Source organism: Thamnophis sirtalis, unplaced genomic scaffold (genome assembly GCF_051295495.1).
Source record: "Thamnophis sirtalis isolate CommonGarterSnake01/CBP01778 unplaced genomic scaffold, rThaSir2_p1.2 scaffold_6, whole genome shotgun sequence".
NCBI lineage: Eukaryota > Metazoa > Chordata > Lepidosauria > Squamata > Natricidae > Thamnophis > Thamnophis sirtalis.
The window spans coordinates 76,946,089-76,968,995 of record NW_028261386.1 but is presented as its reverse complement, the minus strand read 5'-3'; the positions used below and the strand labels follow the sequence as shown (position 1 = coordinate 76,968,995).

The 22,907-nt window shown below is 36.3% G+C and overlaps 1 protein-coding gene across 2 annotated transcripts in view; it reads left to right on the top strand.

Moving 5' to 3' along the window:
- The window catches only part of IGF2R (insulin like growth factor 2 receptor), an 85,564-nt gene that overhangs the window by 24,018 nt on the left and 38,639 nt on the right, over positions 1-22,907 (top strand). For both annotated transcript variants that reach the window (XM_087718224.1, XM_087718223.1), the window contains exons 6-25: positions 120-240; positions 1,580-1,685; positions 4,481-4,643; positions 5,671-5,839; positions 6,128-6,231; positions 6,762-6,926; positions 7,989-8,129; positions 9,248-9,394; positions 10,733-10,864; positions 11,347-11,488; positions 12,698-12,875; positions 13,745-13,860; positions 14,345-14,510; positions 14,729-14,908; positions 16,724-16,825; positions 17,825-17,926; positions 18,472-18,637; positions 19,921-20,088; positions 20,783-20,926; positions 22,315-22,493. In XM_087718224.1, coding sequence (XP_087574350.1) covers positions 120-240; positions 1,580-1,685; positions 4,481-4,643; positions 5,671-5,839; positions 6,128-6,231; positions 6,762-6,926; positions 7,989-8,129; positions 9,248-9,394; positions 10,733-10,864; positions 11,347-11,488; positions 12,698-12,875; positions 13,745-13,860; positions 14,345-14,510; positions 14,729-14,908; positions 16,724-16,825; positions 17,825-17,926; positions 18,472-18,637; positions 19,921-20,088; positions 20,783-20,926; positions 22,315-22,493 — 2,891 coding nt within the window. The remainder of the gene's footprint in view (positions 1-119; positions 241-1,579; positions 1,686-4,480; positions 4,644-5,670; positions 5,840-6,127; positions 6,232-6,761; positions 6,927-7,988; positions 8,130-9,247; positions 9,395-10,732; positions 10,865-11,346; positions 11,489-12,697; positions 12,876-13,744; positions 13,861-14,344; positions 14,511-14,728; positions 14,909-16,723; positions 16,826-17,824; positions 17,927-18,471; positions 18,638-19,920; positions 20,089-20,782; positions 20,927-22,314; positions 22,494-22,907) is intronic.

The window sequence follows — 22,907 nt, the reverse complement described above, 5'->3', positions numbered from 1 at the left end:
GATGACGTGGCCAAAGAGCGTATCTTTGATTTGATTTAAGCAAACTTTTGGAAACTTTTAACTAAGGAACATACTTATACATGTAATACATAGGTTGTTATTAATCATTGCTTTAACAGGAAAGTCCTCAGGAGAAACTAGCAGTTGTCCAGAGCACAGTGCAGCTTGCTTGGTGAAGGATGGTCATGCGTTTGATCTGGGCCATACTAAAGAATTACTAAAACGGCTTGATAAAGACAGGTATGGCTGAAGTCTTTGTGTGATCTTTGAAAGTCATCAGCATGTCAGTGCTGTTTATAGTGAATAAGGTTGGAAGAAGATAGCTGTAAAGTTCAAATTTTAATGCAAAGTTTAATTCTTACATGTTTCTGCTATTACTAGGAATTTGTATTGAGAGTTGAATTAGATGTCCTTTGTTTAGCATATTTTTCGGAGCATAAGACGCACCTTTTCCCACCAAAAAAGAGGGTGAAAATCTGGATCCACTGAATACAGCATTTGTGGCCTCCTGAAACCTTGCCCCTTCACGAAAATGGATGTGCAGAGGATTGGAAAACCTGCAAAGTGTTCCTGGGGGCTGGGGAGGGCAAAAACGAGCAAAAAATGGGCGGGTTTTTTTGCTTGTTTTTGCCCCCCCCTCCCAGCCCACAGGAGCACTCTACAAGCCTCCCAAAACCTATGCATGCCCTTTTTTGGGCAAAAAATGAGCCCATTTTCACAAAAGGCAGGCCCGATTTTTTGCTCGCCCCCCCCCCCCCAGTCCCCAGGAGAACTTTGCAGGCCTCTCAAACCCTCTGCATGCCCCATTTTTCACAAAAGAGGCATGCAGAGGGTTTGGGAGAGCTGCAAAGTGCAAAAACTTTTTTTAAAATTTACCTCTTCAAAAACTTGGTGCGTCTTATATTCCAGTGCGTCTTATACTCTAAAAGTACGGTAATTTACAACGGTTTTAAAATTAGCCTATTTTTGTATGTTTTTGGAGCACAGAAAATAACTTTTTATTAGAGGAGGGCCTAGAATCTCTAGAAAACCACAAGCATTGCTTTCATAGGTACTGCATTCTTAATTTTGTTCCTAATTGTATATTATATTATTTTGTTGAATTCACTGAATTTGTAGCTGTTGTTCCCACCACTATCCCTTTATTTATTTACTTGTGCTAATTTCGACAAATATTTCTTCTGTAGTGCCCAGCATCTCCCTAGAAGTATCTTACTTGCTCTTTTATTTTTGTGACTATATATTGCCTTCGGGTGGGCTAACTGATTATGCAAGAGTACTGATAGAATTAGTGTAGTATGGGAGAACAATATAAAATGATTTGAGTCAACTTGTAATTTAAACAACAATTTGAAATTAGTATGACACCATTGTTCTAGATTCTGCTTGTGTAATTGTTCACTCCCCAGTTTGATATCTTGCAGATAAGTTTGAATTCCAGTTTCTTATATTTCCTAGCCCTCTTGTTTTTTAACTGTTCCACTTCAACTATACTTTGGAGGGTTTTTCATTGGGAACTTTGCTTTGTGTGAATCTCCTGGTAGTTTATTTTTTATGTTTATGTTTCTTATTTTTTCAGGTTTCAGCTGAGATACAGCAATGTAGCAGAGAAACCAGACTTTTGTGGTAGCCATGACCCAGCAGTTACAATTACTTTCGTATGTCCAGAGGGAAGGCAAAGAGAGGTAATCAATAATTTCCTATGATGGATGTTGAGCACTGTTATTTGACTGGGAAGAGCAATGGATATAGCATTAACTCAAAATAAGTGTATCAGCATATTTTAATTTTACAGGGCCATGTCAAGATAATATATTGTTTGAAAGATAAATATCATGATCATTCTTCCTCATACCTTTCCTCATTGCCCAAACAGAGTTCAGTATGAAGGTTGTTAAAATTATTTTTGGGGCAGAATATCCGACAAGTCTTTCTTCTTCCTGACAGCAAAGATACTGTCATAATGAATTAAATGATGACAATTTCGGGGCATGCAAAATCACCCGTGTTGACCCTTTCATTAAGGCATTAAGATCTTTGTTGTAATTCATAATTAACTAAACTGCAAACAATTTTTTTACAGTCACTGCCATGATTTTCCAATGGTTGGGAATTTTACTGGATAGGGATGTTTATAGGTTTAGGGAGTTTTTATGATATTCGTTCATGTCGGATAATTGATTATTTGGATTTTTAAAATCCAAAGGCAACTGTTTTTGAGCAGGTGTTGCATTTCAGTTTTGTTTTGTTTTGTTTTTCATTTACATTCAGTTTCTAAAGACTGCTAGAGGCCTGGTGGTAAAGTCACAGAAGTGATAGGCTTAAATGTTTAGCCATTTTTTTTTTAATTTTGAGTGGCTGTATGAGTATTTGAGTATTTGAGTATTTATTAGGATTTATAGGCCGCCCTTCTCCCTGAGGGGACTCAGGGCAGCTTACAATCATTAGGGAGGGGGTGCAATTCAAAAATAAACAATATGTGAACAAAGTAAAATAATAAATGCTTTAGTTAAAAACAGAAAAAAAGGATATAAATCATACCAAAGCTTTAATCATTTATTTTAGGGTGATATTTACTGGATGGGAAAACATTACATTTTACTGCTGAAAATTGAGGCTTTGCTAGTAGGTTTTGGTGGTATGGTACTCCAAGTTGCTAGAAACAGTAAAAATGGTTCATAAGAGGGCATACGCAGAAACATGAAACAGTTTGTCATCTTACACCCTTGCCCCTCCCCTCCCCAGTTTAGGCTATTGAAAATTAAGATTAAGATTAGATTAAGATTTAATTTATTTGTATGCCGCCCTTCTCCGGGAGGGACTCAGGGCGGCGAACAACTCAAAAGGGGAAAGGGGATACAAACACAATACACGTAATTAAAATACACAAGAGTCATACAGCCATACAAGTCGAGAGGGGAGGGGAACTCATCAACCCCAGGCCTGCCGGCACAGCCAGGTTTTGACGGCTTTCTGGAAGGCCTGGAGAGGGGTGAGGGTCCGAATCTCCGCGGGGAGTTCATTCCAAAGGGCCGGAGCTGCAACAGAGAAGGCCCACCCCCGGGTGGTAGCCAGATGGCATTGGCTGGTAGACGGAACCCGGAGGAGGCCGACCCTGTGCGATCTAACGGGTCTGTGGGAGGTAATTGGCAGCAGGCGGTCTCTCAAGTACCCAGGTCCAATACCATGAAGGGCTTTATAAGTTACGACTAGCACTTTGAAGCGTATCCGGAGACCGATTGGTAACCAGTGCAGCTCGCGGAGGATAGGTGTAATGTGGGTGTACCGAGGTGCACCCACAATCGCTCGCGCGGCTGCATTCTGGACGAGTTGTAGTCTCCGAATACTCTTCAAAGGCTGCCCCATGTAGAGCGCATTGCAGTAGTCCAGTCTTGAGGTCACAAGGGCATGAGTGACTGTCGCGAGTGCCTCCCGGTTCAGGTAGGGGCGCAACTGGTGCACCAGGCGAACCTGGGCAAATGCCCCCCTGGTCACAGCCGACAGGTGATGTTCTAAGGTCAGCTGTGGGTCCAGGAGGACTCCCAAGTTGCGCGCCCTGTCTGAGGGGCGTAAATTTTCACCCCCCAGCCTGAGTGATGGAACACTGGCCAAATTCTTGGGAGGGAAACACAACAGCCACTAGGTCTTGTCTGTATTGAGTACAAGCTTGTTAACTCCCATCCAGACTCTGACAGCCTCCAGGCACCGGCACATCATGTCAACCGCTTCACTGAGTTGGCACGGGGCAGACAGATACAACTGAGTATCGTCCGCATATTGATGGTATTTTATCCCGTGCCGTCGAATGATCTCACCCAGTGGCTTCATGTAGATATTGAACAGAAGGGGGGATAGGACCGAACCCTGAGGAACCCCATATTTCAGGGGCCTAGGGGTCGACCTCTCTCTCCCCCAACTAACACTGAGAGCTAGAAGGACAAAGCAGTATATAGCAAGCAAGCAGCCATTACAAAATTACTGTATTTTATAATAAATAGTTCATGTACGTTCTGCTGGAAAAATTCAGAATCCAAATTTGATTTTGTATCGGAAAACTATACCTAGTTCCTGCTATAGCACACCTTTGCTTTCCTTATGATTAATTATGCATGAAGGATTATTTGAAATGGGGAACAAAGATAGCTGTATGACATTACTTTCAACTTTTTTTAATTGATAAACAGAAAAAGCTTTTACCAAGCAGGTAGGCTAAAATGGAATGGAGGGAACAAAATAAAACTGTACAGCCAGTTGTTCTATCACCTTAGTAGGATCCAGACACTGAAGTGGCATTTCTGTGACTGAATTTTGGTAAATGTTAAATAATATGTTTTAGCAACATTTATGTAGGGCAGTATTAAAATGAGAGATTATGTTACTATTCCTTAATTCTGGAGACTTGTTCTGGACTTGTGAGCTTATGTTTGTGGATTGATAAATCAAAGTTCTCTGATCTGACTAGCTATTTTTTTAAATATAGGATACAAATCCTACGCTCACTGCTCAAAGCAATTGCCGCTATGAGATTGAATGGGTTACTGAGTCTGTCTGTGCCAGGGACTACCTGGAGAGTCATAATTGTACTCTTAGCAGTGAACAACATGGTATTTATGTGGATCTGACACCTCTTATGCAATCTCCAGGTAACTATCCTATTTCCGTTAGAATGTGTGCAACATGATATTTTATACAAGTAAAACCAGAAGCTGTAGCAAAAAAGACAAATTTCAAATTCTGGTATAGGTGTATGGTACAAAGTGTTACATAAGCAGTGTTTTCGTCTTTAAAATGACCCAAATGGATGGATATATAAATGGAGTCACCATAGATGGGATTGTACTATTTTTAAGATTATCTGTTTTAAATGTATTTTTATGCATGGGAACAGTTAACTTGCTTTTTGACAAAAATACAGTATTTATTAAAGCATTAAAACAAAAGCAACAAGTAAATCAACAGATTGAATTTGCAGATTGCTGATTAATCAAGTCATTGCAATAAGTGCTCTAAAATTTAATGAGCTAGCAGTTTAAAAATCAGAGTAATGAACAAATATGATAACACACAGTGGAAGTAGCATTATATATCTGCTCTAGAAATCACAAAATTATGGTTTCCTTTTTGGTTATGTCAGATAAGGATGAAGATTACATAAGCTTAAAGATACTAAAACAAAAATAAAAATGGCAGAATGAAAACAAAAATAAACAAAAACAAAACAAAAACATAAAGAGAAAAATTAGTGACCCGGTTTACAGATATTTTCACTGATTTATCAGCTTTATATATGCATGGGATTTCATAATGCTAATATGTATTTCATAATGCAGTATGTATTCAATTTAATCCCTCCAGAACTGGGGTATGGAGAAAAAAAACTAGAAAATTTGTTACAAGACTCTTATTTTGAATCTGAGGATGAAATGGAAAAAATTATCAATATCTAGTATGTAGTTTTCATGAAATTAAAATCTGTTTTGCAAAATCCTACTCCTGAATCATAGGATAAGTTTAGAAAATGGCTAAAAAGAGCATCACTTGTGGCACACAGGCAGATTGTAACAATGCAATACAATGATCATATAAGTATTTTGGTGTCATAAATATACATTTCCATTTGTATGATCATTTTAGTATTTCAGCAGTGGATTTTAATCATATTTTCTTTAGGTGATGCGTCACCATATCTTTCAAAAGACAAAGAGTATAACTATTATCTGAATGTATGTGGGAAAGCAGCTGGTGGTTTTTGTATGGACAAGGATGTGTCTTCATGCCAAGTTAAAGCTGAAAAAAGTCAGCCGAAAGTGGCAGGAAGATTTACCAATCAAACTCTCAGGTTAGTACTAGTCCAGAAATGTAAATATGTTTCTTTGGGAAACAATATGTGATGTTACCCAAAAATATTTTGTTTGATATTAGAGAAAAATAGTTTTTGTTTCTGAAAAAAAATTTTTTCACAACATAAAACACTGTGCAGGTAGTCTTCAAGTTATTATTACTCATTCAGCAATTGTCCATAGTTTTGCTGGTACTGTGATGCTTACAACTAGTTCTTGAAATTCTGGCTGCTGCAGCATCCAATAAAACTAATTAAGTAGAATTGTATTGGTTTTTTTAAAATCAGGTATGCTGATGGAGACCTTATTCTGACGTATCCAGGAGGAGATAGTTGTAGCTCGGGTTTTCAGAGAATGACAGTCATAAATTTTGAATGCAATCAAACTGCAGGTAATGTACCATTCTGGATGTTAATGGATTAATTGGTACAGAATTGTTCTGTTGGAGAAACTGCTGATACTTTAAAAAACTTATAGAAAAATGTTATATAGAAAACTAGATATTTCATTTCATTACCACCCATGTCATTCAAACAGACACGTTCAATAAAATAAGTTGTGGTTTATTCGGTAAATGAATGCACTAAACAAATTATAAAATTATAGGTAAGTGTGGTATGTGAACTCTAATATTAATTGCAATGTTAAAGCCTTTTTATTTCAACATGTGATAGATTGGCTCATGCCAATTCTGCTATGGAAATGGATGCCCAGTTAAATTATATTTGACTTCAAGTTTTTAATTGTTAATTTTGGTCTGGACTCTGTTATTCTTATGTTTGATTATGTGTCATAAGCCTAAATGTGAATATTTAATGGATAGTATCAGTATTTTAATCTGGTATCTTTTTATATGTTTCATGTTATATGTTAACATTTTATAATATGAATGTTTCCTTATTTTTGTGAATTTATTAAAAGATAATAATGGCAAAGGACATCCAGAATTTAATGGTGAAACAGACTGTTCATATTTTTTCACTTGGCAAACCAAATATGCTTGTGTTGGAGAAGAAGAAGGTTTGCCTTGCATGGTTTCAGATAAGAAGAAAAAGTATGACTTGACAAGACTGATTCGTCATTCTGGTATGAAACTTATAAAAATCTATTGTCTGCTTATTTGTTTTAAAAGCTCTAGTTGATATATAACTGGTTGTCAGAAATGCTGTCCTAAACCTAACATATTGTTGCCAAATATACTGGGTAAATAGTAGAATATTGATGATTTTCCAAGATAAAAAGATTTATGTTTAGAGATATTACTAGAAAAGCTTTGTTTTACTTTTGAACATAATGCACATTACTCAATGAACTTTGTGGTTGTAGAGGTGCAATGCAGGAGGCGATACTCCCAACACATTGATGTCACCATGTTGTTTACATTGCTAGCTTAACATTTTATGAAAAACCTAAGGCATATTCAATCCAGCCTCTGTGTCAGATGTTGACCAACCAGATCCATTGGACATGAGGCAGTTATCCTCTTCCAATGTTCCAGGGCATGTTGCTTGGAAATTTATGTAATCCTGCAGATCACAGCAAGTACTGGGCTTGGTTTTTGTGTTAACCCTACAAACACTGCAAATTAAGAGTGCTCCCAATTTGACCTCCTGGAAGAAGAACTTTACTCCCTTTATGATATGTGGCATGGTTATCATTAAATTGTTGTACGGTTTTATATATTATATACTAAATGACAGTTTTGTGGTGGCTTCTAAATAGTCCATAGGTGATAGCTACAGGCTCTGGTTTATTAGTATTTTCACCTGACCACATTTGTACATTTCTCCTTTGCATTCCTTTTTTGAACCTTGTTCTTGAGTTTAAGAAAAAGTCTTACAATAACTGAACTTAATTGTCATTTTGGGTAGGGAATTAAGTGTGGAATGTTAGATAATGTGGCATTAGAAAGCAAGCAGGCAGTGTATAGCTATAGTAGAAACTAGGAAAGAAAAGTACTGAGAGTTACCATGAGTTGTAAATTAGTTAATTATGGTAAATTAGATATATTGTATTTTCTTATCTCTTACTTTTTATTTCTTCGTTTTACAATTGCTTACTCCCTTTCTGCAATGTTTATAACTGCTTACTCCAAAGGGAAATAACATGATGGATAGGTTGCATCTAAATATGTCATCTTAATTCTAGAATCGGAGGAGAATTGGGAAGCTGTAGATATCAACCCCGTAGAAGCAAAAAGGAAACGTTTCTTTATAAATATCTGTCACAAGGTCCTCCAGAAAGGAGAAGCCATGTACTGTGCCAAAGATGCCTCTGTTTGCTCTGTTGGTGAGTAGGGGTGTAAACCCAGCCTCTCTCTTAAAAAGAGCTAAGTTGCTTTTCTTCTCATAGAACAACAATAATAATTTATTTTAAGTCTTCAGGACAAAGTGTATGCTCTAGAATTTGCACTTCCACTTCTTCTGTTTTGCATGTTTCTTTCAATTTTCATGTCTTAAATTTTAAGATGGTATCTGTATTAAAATTACAATTTACCTTACATTTAGGAAACTTGCTTAACATTCTAGAAGGTTTGATAAATCCTTAAGTTCTAAGACTGATTATTAAAATGGTAGCTATCCACATCGTAAGAATTGAGAAAATAAGGAGAGAAGATTTAGAAGTATAGGTTTGGGAAATAAGGCATATGTTCTTGCTACACTTCATATATAAAATTCCCTAAAGAGCATATGTTGTAGGAAGCTATGCTATGAACCTTAATAATCATCATTTTCCCTCTTCCTTCGTTGTTTGTTTTGATCACTTGTATTTTCAATAATTGTACTTATTTTACATTATTTCTATGCACAAAGCTCTGGCAAGCATACAATTACACAAATGAAACCATCAAATATATAATTGCAATAGAATGAAATAAAAAATGAAGTAAGACTAGTACGTATGAGATACTAAGTTCAAAAGCCAGGCGGAAGAGAATACTTTTAATTTATGTTCTAAATGTCCATAGAAAGGGGTAATTTATAGATGGTAGCTGTTCCCTAGGATTGGGAAGAGGAAGAGGAGTCATATTTTCTGGTTCCACTCCTGAATTTTATGTTGCATAGAAATATATATGTCAGATGCAAGCTAAAAATCTTGGTATTTTTAGTTATGATTTAGCTTTTGATTTAAATGGATATATGCACCTTATAATGCCCTTGGTCATTTGGTGAATCCACAGCATAAATAGAGCAATCTTTAGTGGTTTATTATAACAGCATTTTAAAACAATTCTTCAATCCCTTTATTTTCAGGATAAAATAATTTTTTCCATCTGACACCTATATTGAAGATTTTATTTTGGTATATAATCCTTCATTTAATTTGTGCTAACCCTGCAGTTTAAGGGTGAAAGCCTTTTCCTTGAAAGGAAGGATTCATAGTTTTCATATTGTGTTGCTTTTTAGATAAAAACAATAATACAAGAAATCTTGGGACCTTCATGTCTACTCCCAAAAAGGTTGGAGAAAATATTGAGCTTCACTATTCAGATGGAGACGATTGTGCACCCAATAAAAAAATTGAAACAAATATAATTCTTATATGTAAACCAGGTGAGTGATTCATTATTAAACCTTAAATATCTGACCTTTATAGAGAATAGTAAAATTTTGAATGCAATGGCAGTGAGACCTTAAAGTCTGCCAGGACATCTTTTTTATTCTTTCAATTTGATCAGTAATAATTAAACCATTCTCAAGCTACTTCTGAAGCCTTAGAGCCTTTTATATTTAGCCTTTCATATTTACACATGCAAGAAAATTTGATATCTTGGAAAGGTTTGTTTGTTTCAAATGGAAATGGTGTGATAGTTCCTAGTGTGGTTGAGGACCTCAAAACATGGACTGATTTATTGGGGATTTTTATTTTTACCTTATAGAATTACTAATATCTTCTTATGGCTAAACAGATTGCTATTTGATGAGATTGTTTTGCAGATTAACTTTGTCCTCACCCTGTGATGGTAAACTTATGGCACATGCGCCACAGGTGGGACACAGAGCCATATTTGGAGGCATGCCAGCCGTCAGCTCCAGCGCGCATGTGCACACCGACCAGTTGATTTTTTGCTCTTTCAGAGGGCAATGGAAGGCCGCTTTCACCCTCCCCAGGATTCAGGAAAGCCTCCAAAGGTTGGGGAGGGCGAAAAACAGCCCCAACAGCCAAAATGGAAGTTCGTTCCCAAACCCCAAACCAACAGGTTGGCTGTTGGGACCATTTTTTGCCCAGGCTTCAGAAAAACCTCCGGAGGCTGGGGAGGCAAAAAACGGCATACACAGTGGTACTTAAAAGTGGATACTTTTGAATCTTCAATATTTCTGTATACATACAAACTAAAATGTGGTTTGTTTTCCACACAAATAGTAAAACCAGTTAGAAAACACAAATATCTAAAAAAAAAATCACCATTATACTTGTTTGTGTATTTATTGAGGAAAATTATCCAAAGCATATGTGGAAAAGAGTCAAAAGGGAGTTTATGCAAAAATGTTTTGATTTGAACCATTTTGAACTAAAACCTCCCTGGCTTGAGTGTGAAACAGCTGCTTTGGCAATGGAACAATTATTTTTAGTTATTCCAAAAGTTATCTGAGCTCAGAATGCACTTAAGATGCTTGAAATAGTTAATTTTTTGTTTGAGAATGGTTTGAATAAAAAAGATTACACATGTCTAGTCCATAAATCAGAATTTTACACTTGAAAGAAAATCAGGAAAAAATGTGGCATTTGTCACTCTTTATATTTTATTGGTGATGGAAAATACTCTCTGATGGAAGAAATATAAACTGATTAAATAATTGATCATATATCTGATCGGTTAATCTGGTAAATTCTGTTACTATGTTCTTGAAGATGAGTAATTATTCAGATCTATATTTTTCTATTCATAGGTGATCTGGAAAGTGCTCCTGTTTTGATTAATTATGATGGATGCTTGTTTGAGTTTGAATGGCATACTGCTGCTGCCTGTGTCCTGTCTAAAACAAAAGGAGACCACTGCAAAGTTTCAAATCTTCAAGCTGGTATGTAGGTAAAAAAACAAAAACAAATGGGGAATTGAGATTTCCCGTCTGCTTTTAACATTTTGTGTCAGCTAGCAGCACTGTTTTTCATCTTCATTCCAAGATTAAGTTTAGGATTATACATACTTAAAATGGTTGTTACATATCTTTCCTCTTAAGATGACTGTCTTACGTACATTCCTAGATCAAGGAGTTCTATTCAAAGTCCCACATCCCTAGTCACCTCCCTGTTGGGACTATTGTAATGCACTCTACACCAGGTTGTCCTTGAAAAGTATCTGGAAACTTCACCTAGTGCAAAATGCAGCAGCACAGATGGTTACATGTGTTCCTCATAAGAACACCTGCTACACCTCTGCTCCATGAGCTTCATTGGTTGCCAGTTTTTTTTCCAGATCCAATTCAAGCTGTTGGTTTTGACCTTTAAATCCTTACATGGCATAACTTTTTATTAAATAAGATTTTTTTAAATTTCTACTTAGGAGTTTCCTTCGACTTATCGCCACTAATGAATGAATCTTTCTCAATAAATACAACTGACTATACCTTTCACATTAGTATTTGTGGCTCTTTGTCAAATAAGTATTGTGGATCAGAGTCTGCAGTTTGTCAAGTAAAGAAAAAGTAAGTATGTGTATGCCTCCTGAATCTCCATTTTATGAGACACTTGATGATCTTTACATACTTTTTGTCCTTACTGTAAATTGTGAAATTATCTAGGGCGGGGCTCAAAGTATGAAATAAACCAAAAATTGTGAATAAGGCTGTTGCTTTACCTGCTCTATGTTTATTGTGTCCTGTAAAATCACTGCTCCACATCTCAAGTTGGCCTTTCAAACTCAAGTGAATTCAGTCTTTTCATCAGGTGAAGTGATGTTCCATTTTCCCCCAATCCCATGGCCAAATTAGGGAAATTTGATCCAGGATTACTGATGACATACAAATAAAAGTATGTTGTATCTTCAAAATGAGTTAGTTCCTTTAGCTGAGTGATTGTGAGGTGCTGAATAAGATTAATTACATTTTGAAATATTATTTTGTGTTTTGTGTTAGGTTGTTTACATTACAGTTTTTATTTATATTTCTGTCACGTATGCTTTATTTATATACTTACTGAATGGATTATGACAATAATAATACTGAATGAATGCTTCCTCTAAAACTGTCTTGGAATCAAAAACTTTCTAGGATATCTCTTCCAATCCCAACTGATCAATCTGAAGGAGCTGTTCCACTACATGAATTGCCCAATGGCATGAACTCCTGATTAATACTTGACCTGAGCACCTAATTTTATCGAGTGGCTATAAATTTGTGCTAGGATGTGGCCCTAGCAATTTGCCTTGTAAATAAAATATGAATTATTGTTGATTATGATAGGAAAACATGTTCCAAACATGAGTGTATCTTGGATTAGTGATAACTCATTGGACAAACCACATTACAGACAGTTGATTCATAAGATTGAAGTTATCAGTCAAGAAACATGTATGTGACAGTTACATATACTTTTGTAATGCAGCTTAATTTTTGGAAATGTGACATCATGAGCCAAGGTGGCGCAGTGATTAAATGCAGCACTGCAAGCTACTGCTAGATCAGCAGTTCAGCGGTTCAAATCCCACCGGCTCAGGGTTGACTCAGCCTTCCATCCTTCCGAGGTGGGTAAAATGAGGACCCAGATTGTTGGGGGCAATATGCTGACTCTCTGTAAACCGCTTAGAGAGGGCTGAAAGCCCTATGAAGCGGTATATAAGTCTACTGCTATTGCTATTATTATGCTGGAACATTTAAAGCAAACGCACATGAAATTGCATTAATGTATAATTCTAGTGGCCTGGATTCTTGGAATCTTGGGATGCCCAGTTCTCAGCTGTCCTATTATAATGGAATTATTCAGCTAAACTATCAGAATGGCACACCCTACAACAATGCGCAGCATACAACACGGTCTACCCATATAACATTCCTGTGTGATCGTGATGCAAACAAGAGTGTACTGGAGTATCAGGTAGGAGCTGAATAAGAAAAAAATACTTTAATTCTGTTCTTGCACTGCATCTTTAAGTCAACTTTTGAAGGGCTAACAAAATGGGTAATTAACTCACCAGACTTACTTTTTCAGTGGTATCGAAGGGGATTGTGTGGCTGTTGATAAAAATAGGATTGCCAGCATGATCGCCAATGTCCGATGACGAATATGGCACAAGAAGGAGGGGAAATTCTAATTCCATATAAACCTTATATGCCTTGGAGATGTATCTTTATAGATTGCCTAGAAAGCATCAAGAAAACAGCTTTGATGTTAATTTTAGATATTTTCATATAATTCTTACACTTTGGGATGAAGTACCCATACATCTCAGCTTTAAAGTAGCCTGCTCAGGTTCTGCAAACCCAGGTTCTGCAAACCCATTCATAAAATTGGCCCATGGGGCATCTCCAGTTACCCATTGCCAATTTACCAGAATGCTGTCTACCAACCTCTGTAATCACTCCTGATATAGAACATTTCATCCTCTCCCAACTTATTCCCCCGCCCCGCCACCTCTTTATGTAGGCAAGTTATATATCTAGGCAAAGTGCTTCTACATTTTTTAAATTTTTCAATGAACCCTATATGGCTTATTGGGGGCTCTGAGATTGAAGGAATTTGCAGTTAAGCACATACATATTGAAAGTTTTTATTTGGTGTCTGCTGCTTCTAATTGCAAGTATAAATATAGATTCTACTAAACCTTCTGGCGGAAAAGCCTGAATCTATAAAGACAAAATCTGTCTCTAAGCTGAAACTTCTCATTTGGTACTGTCATAATATTGAGGTGTTCTATTTCAAATCTTAATTTTTTGCTTTTTGTATTTTTGATCATGATAACTTAGGAGGAAGACAATTTCACATACAACTTCAAGTTGTATACTCAGTATGCTTGCCCAGAAATAGCCACAGAATGTGTCGTAACAGATCCTCAAACCATGAAGCAATATGATCTGTCAAGGTAAACAAGAAAACCAAAGTTCTGAATGTAAATTCTAAATATGTGGAAGAATTCTCAGCTAGCAATTTTCCCAAGTCAAAAAACAACTTTATATTTTAATCTTAACGCACTACCTTGCATTGATCGGCAGTGCTGTCATTATTCTTAATTATCAGACAATCAGTTTGTTATGGAAAAATTAGCTTGTTACCTTACAATTTGTAAAGGCTGTCCATGTATAATTTTAATTGTTCATCCATCAGTATTGCTACTATTTCTGATGTGGATAAGTTGTATTAAATCTTATTTTCTTAATAGTGTGTTTTAAATCAACAGTGGATAATTTCTAGTGTATTTCTATGCTTATCTCAGTAGGGAAATATAGGAATACAATTACTTCTGACTTATTTCTGAATACATTATTATTGCCAACAGTAACCTTTGTTTTTTATTTTTAAAAACTGATGTATGTTTAAAAGCTTAATAATGTTTGGTCTATTTTTAGTTTATCATTATTTCGCAATGTAAAAAAAAATTGGTTTGCAATGGACAACTCTGGAGAGAATGTTCACAAAAAATACTACATAAATGTCTGCCGACCATTGAACTCTATCCCAGGATGTGACAGAAGAGCATCCATCTGTGAAATGACATTCAAAAGGGGCGAGAGTGTAAGTATGTCCATTGTATAGAGAGACAGAATCAAAACTAAAGAAAAGATCTCCTTTTCTTTGTATTCTTGGGTATTTATACAATATATGGGTAAGACTTGGAGAATTTTTATAATCTTTACAGAAAGAATGTGTGCATTTCTTATTGCATTATTTTAAATATTTTTTCTTATTATAAATGCCTTTACTTCAAAAAGATTTCATTCCTCTCCTTTCAGGCTGGCTCTTCTAAAATTTCCAATAGTAACCTTGGGATTGCCCAGAAAAGTCCCATTTTTGAAGGACCTGGTAGAATCCTTCTTAATTACACTGGTGGCTCTCTATGCATAAGGGCAGATGATGACAAGCCAGAACCTTTCTCAAGCCTCATCCATCTGATTTGTGCCAAGGGCCTTCTTGTAAGTTTCTGAATTGTTTGTTTGTTTGTTTATTTAAAAACAATTTAGCTTCATAGTGTTATGGAATCTGACCGCCACTATATAAGAGTGGAAATTATAGATTTTGCCTTTTAGATGAATTATTTGATTCCTCTTGTCATATTTTATGTATTTATTAATTTTAAAATTTTATATGGCTACCCATCTCACAAAGCAAGTGACTCTGGGTAGCATACAATACATTTAAATAACAATAAAGCACAAATGCCATCTATTATTATTAAAAAAACATTAAAAAACTATAAAAGCCCAACTAAAAAAATGGGTGAAGAGGTGTCATTAATAATGGAGCCATCTTACTAGTTTGCCAGTTCTATGGGATCTCGAGACCTGATGCCAACCTGGCTTCTGGAAGGATATTCCACAATGCGTATGCCACACCCTAGAAAGCCTGCCACCCAGGGCCCTCCAAATGTAGCTGAGTGATGGAGCCCATAGCATGTCTTTTTACTGCACAGTGGCACAGAAAAATATAATTGGGGAGAGAGACTCCTGAAATGACCCAATCCCATGCCATGTAAGGATTTAAAGGTCAAAACCAACAGCTTGAATTGGATCTGGAAAAAAAACTGGCAACCAATGAAGCTCATGGAGCAGAGGTGTAGCAGGTGTTCTTATGAGGAACACATGTAACCATCTGTGCTGCTGCATTTTGCACTAGGTGAAGTTTCCAGATACTTTTCAAGGACAACCTGGTGTAGAGTGCATTACAATAGTCCCAACAGGGAGGTGACTAGGGATGTGGGACTTTGAATAGAACTCCTTGATCTAGGAATGAGCGCAACTGATGCACAATGCAATATTGTGTGAAGGCCTTCTAACCACGACTGCCACCTTCTTGTTGGTAAGAGTTGTGAGTCCAAGAAGATCCCCAGATTGCACATGTGATCTACCTCATGCAGTATAATTCCTTTGAGTAGCAAAGATGGCATAGTGATGAAATGTAAATGGATTTTACACCTGTTCAGTTAAAAGTGGAATAAATAACCTTTATATCATAATATTCCAACGAATGCTTTGAAGCCTTTGTGATTCATTTCATCTTCATCCAGCTGAAGTATCATTCAAAAATGGAAATAAAGCACAACCAAATAAAGCCATAGAATTTTCAGAAATATAAAGAACTGGAACATTTTCAAAGCACCTTAAGAAGGACCACATATATGTAGTTATTATAATATGCTAAATAATTCCCAATGTTGGGAAATCAGAACAGAGGGGGAATAGGATAGAGCAGGGGTGTCATACTAGCAGCCCATAGGCCGGATGCGTCACGTGCTGGCCATGGCCACCCCCATTTTACCAAAGGGGGGGAAAGTTGAGATATGTCACGTAATGACAACGTGTTGTCGCAAGTTTGACACCCCTGGAATAGAGCATCCAGTTAATTAACCAGGACTAATTTAGCTTTTCTATCACAGATTTGTATTATTCAAAGTGATATAACTGCAGGATGAACTAGTCTATGTTTTCAATTTTTGCATTACTAAGTGATGATGGCTAAGCAAGTTCTGTGTTATAGAGGACATATATTTCACTTAGTCTATAGGCATGCTATTTTCTAGTTGCCTTGAGTACTAACCAAGTCCAACTCTGCTTAGTTTTTCAATATTGCCCAGATTGGAACAATGACCCATTTCAGATTCACTTGTTTCTCTTCCAGAGCAATTTCAAAATTGACCTGTTACCCTTCCAAAGTTTTCTTCCAAAATTGGCAAAAAATATGTGTGTGTCTTTTAATATATTCCTTAACTTTTGGACCTGTTATATTTTCAGAATAGCACCCCAAGATTTGTAGAGATGAAAGACTGTGTTGCAACTTTTCTGTGGGAAACTGAAGCTGCCTGTCCAATCACCACTACGCAAGGCGAGTCTCAGGTAGGAGCAGAGCAGAACAGGCTTATATTTGCATGTTATATGTAAAGGTGGGTTATAAGGATCCATATATAATAAATAGGAATCCTCATATCCAACTTTTGCTTGTTGATCTGAAATTCAGTCTGAGAATGCTTGCATGCATGCTATAGGTGAAATCTTGTTTCATCTGCCTCTTCTTTCTTCGCCTCGGCAAAAACCAAATAATTCTAGTTTTACATTTTTACCTAGCAACTCATTATTAATTATCAGTATGTAGAAAGGCTTCTGGGAGATGACTAAGACAGTAGAGGCAAGCGCTTGAAGCAAGCAAATTTACAAAGAGCTTCAAATAGGATACTTTTTGATGTTAGAATTCACTTTTATTCAACTTCTTACAATATCTTTTTTTTTTAAATTAGATTTTCCTAGATCATTCCCTTAAAAATTTTATTGGGACAAACTTTAAAGTCTGTTTTTTAAAAAAAAATTCCAAGGAAGATTTGAGACACAAATGGCATAGCCCTTAAACCTTGTATGTGATTCACCAAACAAGGTTTGGTACTAACACTGCTGTAGATAGAGGGCAGTTTGTAAATATTTCTAACCTTACTTTACTTGATATCATTTGACTTTCAACAAGATAAATATTCTGAATATAAATAGTTTTGAACTTACTATGTTTCCCTGAAAATAAGGCAGGGTCTTATTCCCATTCCCCCCCCTGAAATAAGCGCTTGGCTTTATTTTCGGGGAGGTCTTATTATTTTTGAGGTGTAGGAGGTGGTGAGCATGGTCACCTCATGGCTGCTGCTGCTGCTGTGTTGCAATATTTTCGTGGAGGGCTTATTTTAGTGCATGCGCTCAAAAGGCCGATTGGGTTTATTATCTGGGGAGGGCTTATTTTCAGGGAAACATGGTACCTCTACATAATCATAACCATATGGTAGATACTCCTTCCTTGACTTTTTATTTTTAAGGATGCAAATGTTTTGAATTTATGAATTATATCTTTTCTTCCAGAGCTGCTCTGTAAAAGACCCAAACACTGGATTTCTATATAACATGGAACCATTAGCTTTGGAAAAAGCATACGTTGTCGAAGGAATTAGAAAGAGCTTCATGGTAATAATTTCTAATTCTTATGATTTTTCTGAAGTGAGTTAATAAATTGGCATGCTTTCTTGAAGAAAGTATAGAAAACACTCAAAATCATATCTTGTGCATTGTAAAACGAATTCCTTTTAATAGTAATGTTAATAAACAGCAAAGTTTTAAATATACTGTGAGCTACACACTGGGAAAAGTTCTAGCCCAAGAACTGAACAAATGATTTATATGCAGGATTTAGTAGTTAAAGGTAAAAGACAGGTCATTTAAATCCTGCAGAGCTGCTATGAAACAGAACAGAAAATACTGAGTTATGAGTTAGATGAGTTATATGGGTTAGTTAGTTGGGTAAAAGGCAATTTGCAAAGTTGTTAATGTGGAATTAGAATTTTTCATGTGAAACTCAGAGCACACATTTATATTCTGTATCACTTTGGTTAAGCTAAAAACCTTGTAAACATAACATGAATAAAACGGGAGGCTGCAATTACTAAGTGTAGTCTTGATAATCATGTCCATCAAATAGTAGAAAATTAACATTGTTGTGTTCAATCTTTTAGATAAGTATCTGTAGACCAGCCAAGGAATGTGGGCCTATTCATGGTATCGAAGTTGATGATTCAATTGGTGGATGTGAAACAGAAGATCTGGAACACATTCGCTTGGTGAAATTGAACAAAACTCTTCAATTTTCTACAGAAGGATATCTGTCACTTACTTATACAGGTAAAGGGAGTGTGGCTTACTTTGTAAATGTTTGCTTTCAAATATAGTCATTACATGTTTTTGAAAGATAATATTTAGTCATTATACAGTGCTCATCCCCATAGACTTTATTCTGCAGTCTGTGGTTCCTAGAGCTCTTATCTAGAGAAACACCTATTATTGTTAATTCAAAGGAAAGTAAATAGTCAATGCTCAGTGTACAGCTTGTTGGCTATTGCCTTAGAAATTGTATATGCTTGCCCAGCTTCTGAATTCACAGACATAAAGATTTAATGCTTCTCCACATTCCTGTAAAAAAAAAAGAGTTTGAAGCTTGAAAATCTGGAGATGTGGAAGTCAAGATATATAAGAAAGCCCAGTAAGAGAGATTGTAGAAAATGTTCTTTGCTTACAGGGTATAATTTATCTCCAGCATACTTCAATATTTGCTCTTCCTTTAACCTATATTAATGAATGTATCCTGACTCAGTCATGGAAACTAGATTTTATTTTTTTAAAGTACATGCTGAACTTTGGGTGAAAGTCTTTCCCTTGCCATCCCTGAAAACCATCATATTTCTCCTTTCATTTAACTGTACTATTCTTGTGGGTTGTTTCCCCCCCACCCTTCTGTTACTGTCTGATGTTCCAATGTGTGCCGATTTAAAGGAACAAGATATACAGTAGTCCTTGCTCAGCAATCACTTGTTCAGCGTCTGAAGTTATGATGATGCTGAACAATGACACTTATGGCTAACCCTTGCTGTTGTGGCTATTGTAGTGTCCTCAAAGTCATGTGATAGCAAGGTGAATGTTTGGCAACTGGCTCACAACTACAACCTTGCAGTGTCCCTCACATTTATTGCTGCCTTTATTACTATTTTCTGAGAAGCAAAACTAATAGGAAAATCAGCAGGGGGTTGCAAATGACAATCATGTGATGTTATGCCTAAGTGGGATTTGCCTAACAATAGCACTTAGACTTATATACTGCTTCATAGTGTTTTTGCAGCCCTCTCTAAGCAGTTTACAGAGTCAGCATATGGCCCCTAACAATCTGGGTCCTCATTTTACCCACTTTGGAAGGATGGAAGGCTGAGTCAACCTTGAGCCGATGAGAATTGAATTGCTGAATTGCAGCCAGCAGTCAGCAGAAGTAGCTTGCAGTACTGTATTCTAACCACTGCGCCACCACAACAGCAACTCAGACTTGACAATGGAATTCCCAGCTCCAAGTACTGTAGTTTACCACTACCTGAAAAGAGTTGAATACTTTGTCTTGACATTTTATTTTCATTCTTCAGGACCCAATGACAGTTTCATCATCACTTTTACTTGCAATCGGTCCTATCCTGGAGAACTCAAATTTGTACATGAAGAAATGAATTCCGCACGAAATATTCATAATACTTATTTTAACTTCTACACTGCATTAGCCTGTCCACCTGTTCCAGTTGATTGCCAAGTCACTGGTAAGTAAACTAGAAAAGGTAGCTTTTCCATGTCAGGCACTACGTGCTTTTATATATGTTTTCCCTCCTACATTCAAATAGTAGATAATGGAATTTCAGAGTTATGGGGATCTGTGTTATTATTTTCTAGATTCCAAAGATCCTTAAAGTGGAACCTGGTCTTATAGATTAGAATTTAAGAAATTTTGAGCTCACATGTAGAGTAACTTCATCACCCATCCATAGAAGGCATGAATTGCTTTTAAACGTATTAGCAGTATAATCTTTGATTTTTTTTGAGCTGCTAGTCATTTTGTTCTTGTTCTGTTTAGTAATTATTTTTTATTATACTACAAATAGTCTCTCTTGCCTAAGGTACTTTAATGATTTTTCTTGTAAATTATGTTTAAAAAGAAAGAAGAAACATTTAAGAGGTTTTTGTTGACTTAATGCTGCAAAGGTATTTTTAGGTAAAAATTTCTTGAGATGTGTTTGAATATTTCATATAAAGATACTGGGAAGTTATGTATAGAGAAACACCCAACATTTATTTATAGACTCTTCTGATTTCATAATGCATATTATGAATAATATTTTATTACTTTGCTCTTCAAATGTCAGGCTTGGATGACTAACCTCTTGGAAATTGGGGTCTGACTTGGATAAGGAGGATTTGATTTAATCAAGCATTTCCAGTTCCTGCTTGTGTTTTCAGATTCTGATGGCAATGAATACGATCTGAGTGACTTGAGCAGAGATCATGAACCCTGGATTGCCCTGGATACGACAGCAGATGCCAAAAAAAGAACTTTCTTTCTCAATGTTTGCAGGCCACTTCCCTATATACCTGGATGTCCAGGTAAGTATTTTAGGTTAACTAATGATGTAGGTTTGAGCTCCCAGTGCTTAGAATCCAAATGAGCAGACATAGTTGAACAGACTACAGTGATAGGTTCAGGAAATAGATTAATCAGGAATCTGCATCCTGTTACTCATGAGCTGCAAGCTTCTCCCTAGTTGTAATTTTTGTTACTCTTTATTGATTTGAATTGAATTGATTGATTATGTACTATCAAGTCATGGCGATTCTTAAGTGACTGGAATGTCATCACTTTGCTTAATAACTAATTTCCACAACACTGTCAAATAATTTACTAAGACTGTATTATACTATTTTTCTCTTCCTTACTAGTATCTATCTCTTCCAACTTATTACTATAACCATGTTGCTTGTATCTTTCAATTTATATTGTTTTTATTTGCTTCCTAATACAATTTGATAGCTTATTAGTAACCTTGACTATCACTAAGTGTTGTATCTTTTTGTTCTTGATCAATGTTTTGTTTTGTTCTTATGTACACTGAGAGCATATACACCACAGACAAATTCCTTGTGTGTCCAATCACACTTGGCCAATAAAGAATTATATTCTATTCTATACTTTACCCTATTCTACATTGATAATTTTTCTCCATGATGATCTATCCCTAACCTGGTCTTTCATGTCATCATCACTTAAACTCAGGGCTGTCAAACTCTTGGCCCATGGGCCAGATGCATCATGCACTGGCCATATCCATGCCCGGTTTAGAGAAGGGAGAAAAAGTCCCAGTAGGTCATGTGTTGCTGCCATGACACCGTGAGTTTGACACCCCTGCTTTAACTGAATTCATTCACCGTGCTGCTGGTCGATCTGTTTCTCTCTTTTCTTTCACTTTTCCCAGCATTGTGGTGACTTCATTTGCTGATCATATAAATCAAAGCTAAGCAAACAGTTTTGCCACATCTCTTATGTAAACCTGTCAATAGTTTATTTGTTTAATGACATTTGAATGATTTAAAAAATTGACTGAATTGTAAAAGCCTTTTAAGCTGCCTTTTATTCTTCCATCTTTGTCAGATTAAATTGTAATGTTAGAATGTATATTATAGTAGGGGAGAATAGCAATTATCAGTTCGATGGTTGGGTAATTTAAAGATAGAAATAATAGTTTTAAAGCAGGTTTTTTATTATTTTACAGAAACACAACTGTAAAAATAAGGGATGTAAAGAAAAATCCTTGTATATCAGCAAAGTCATATTGAGTTTATATTTAACTAGCACATCATCAGTCCAGATATGATTACCTTAAGAAAAGGAGAAAATAATGTTAAATTACCTTTGAGCCCCTCTTAAAAAGAATGAATGCAACCCTTTTTGGAAAACATAAACATCTATTTTGAAATGTGTCTTTTTTTGGCTACAGCTGGCATACTAGGAGCTTGTGTGAAATATGCTGATAAAAGCCAGAATCTTGGTGTCATTCAAATAAGTCCTCAGGCTGCCACCGATGGATCTCTTTCTATTTTGTATTTAAGTGGAGACATATGCAAAGATAAACAACAATACTCAACCCGGATAATTTTCCAGTGTGATCAAGCTATGGTAGGTTCATGTGTAGCAGTTTTTTTTTTTCAAACTTGGAGAGTTTTTACCCTCCCCAGGCTCCGGAGACTTTCCTGAAGCCAGGGGAGGGTGAAAAACGGACACAACAGGCCAACCGGAAGTTCGGGAATAAACTTCCGTTTGGCCTGTTGGACCTGTTTTTCGCCCTCCCCAGGCTCTGGAGGCTTTTCTGAAGCCTGGGGAGGGTGAAAATGGTCTCCCCTGGCACTCTGGAATGCCGAAAATCAGCTGGTGTGTCATAGGTTCGCTATCACGGGATTAGCAACTTGTAGGACTTCCCCCCCTCTTTTTAACTTTTATTATTTTATTCCTGTTTTCACTGCCCCCCTATGGGACCAAAATATTTATATGGTTTTTATGTTTTAATTGTATATCACCCAGAATTACTGTGTG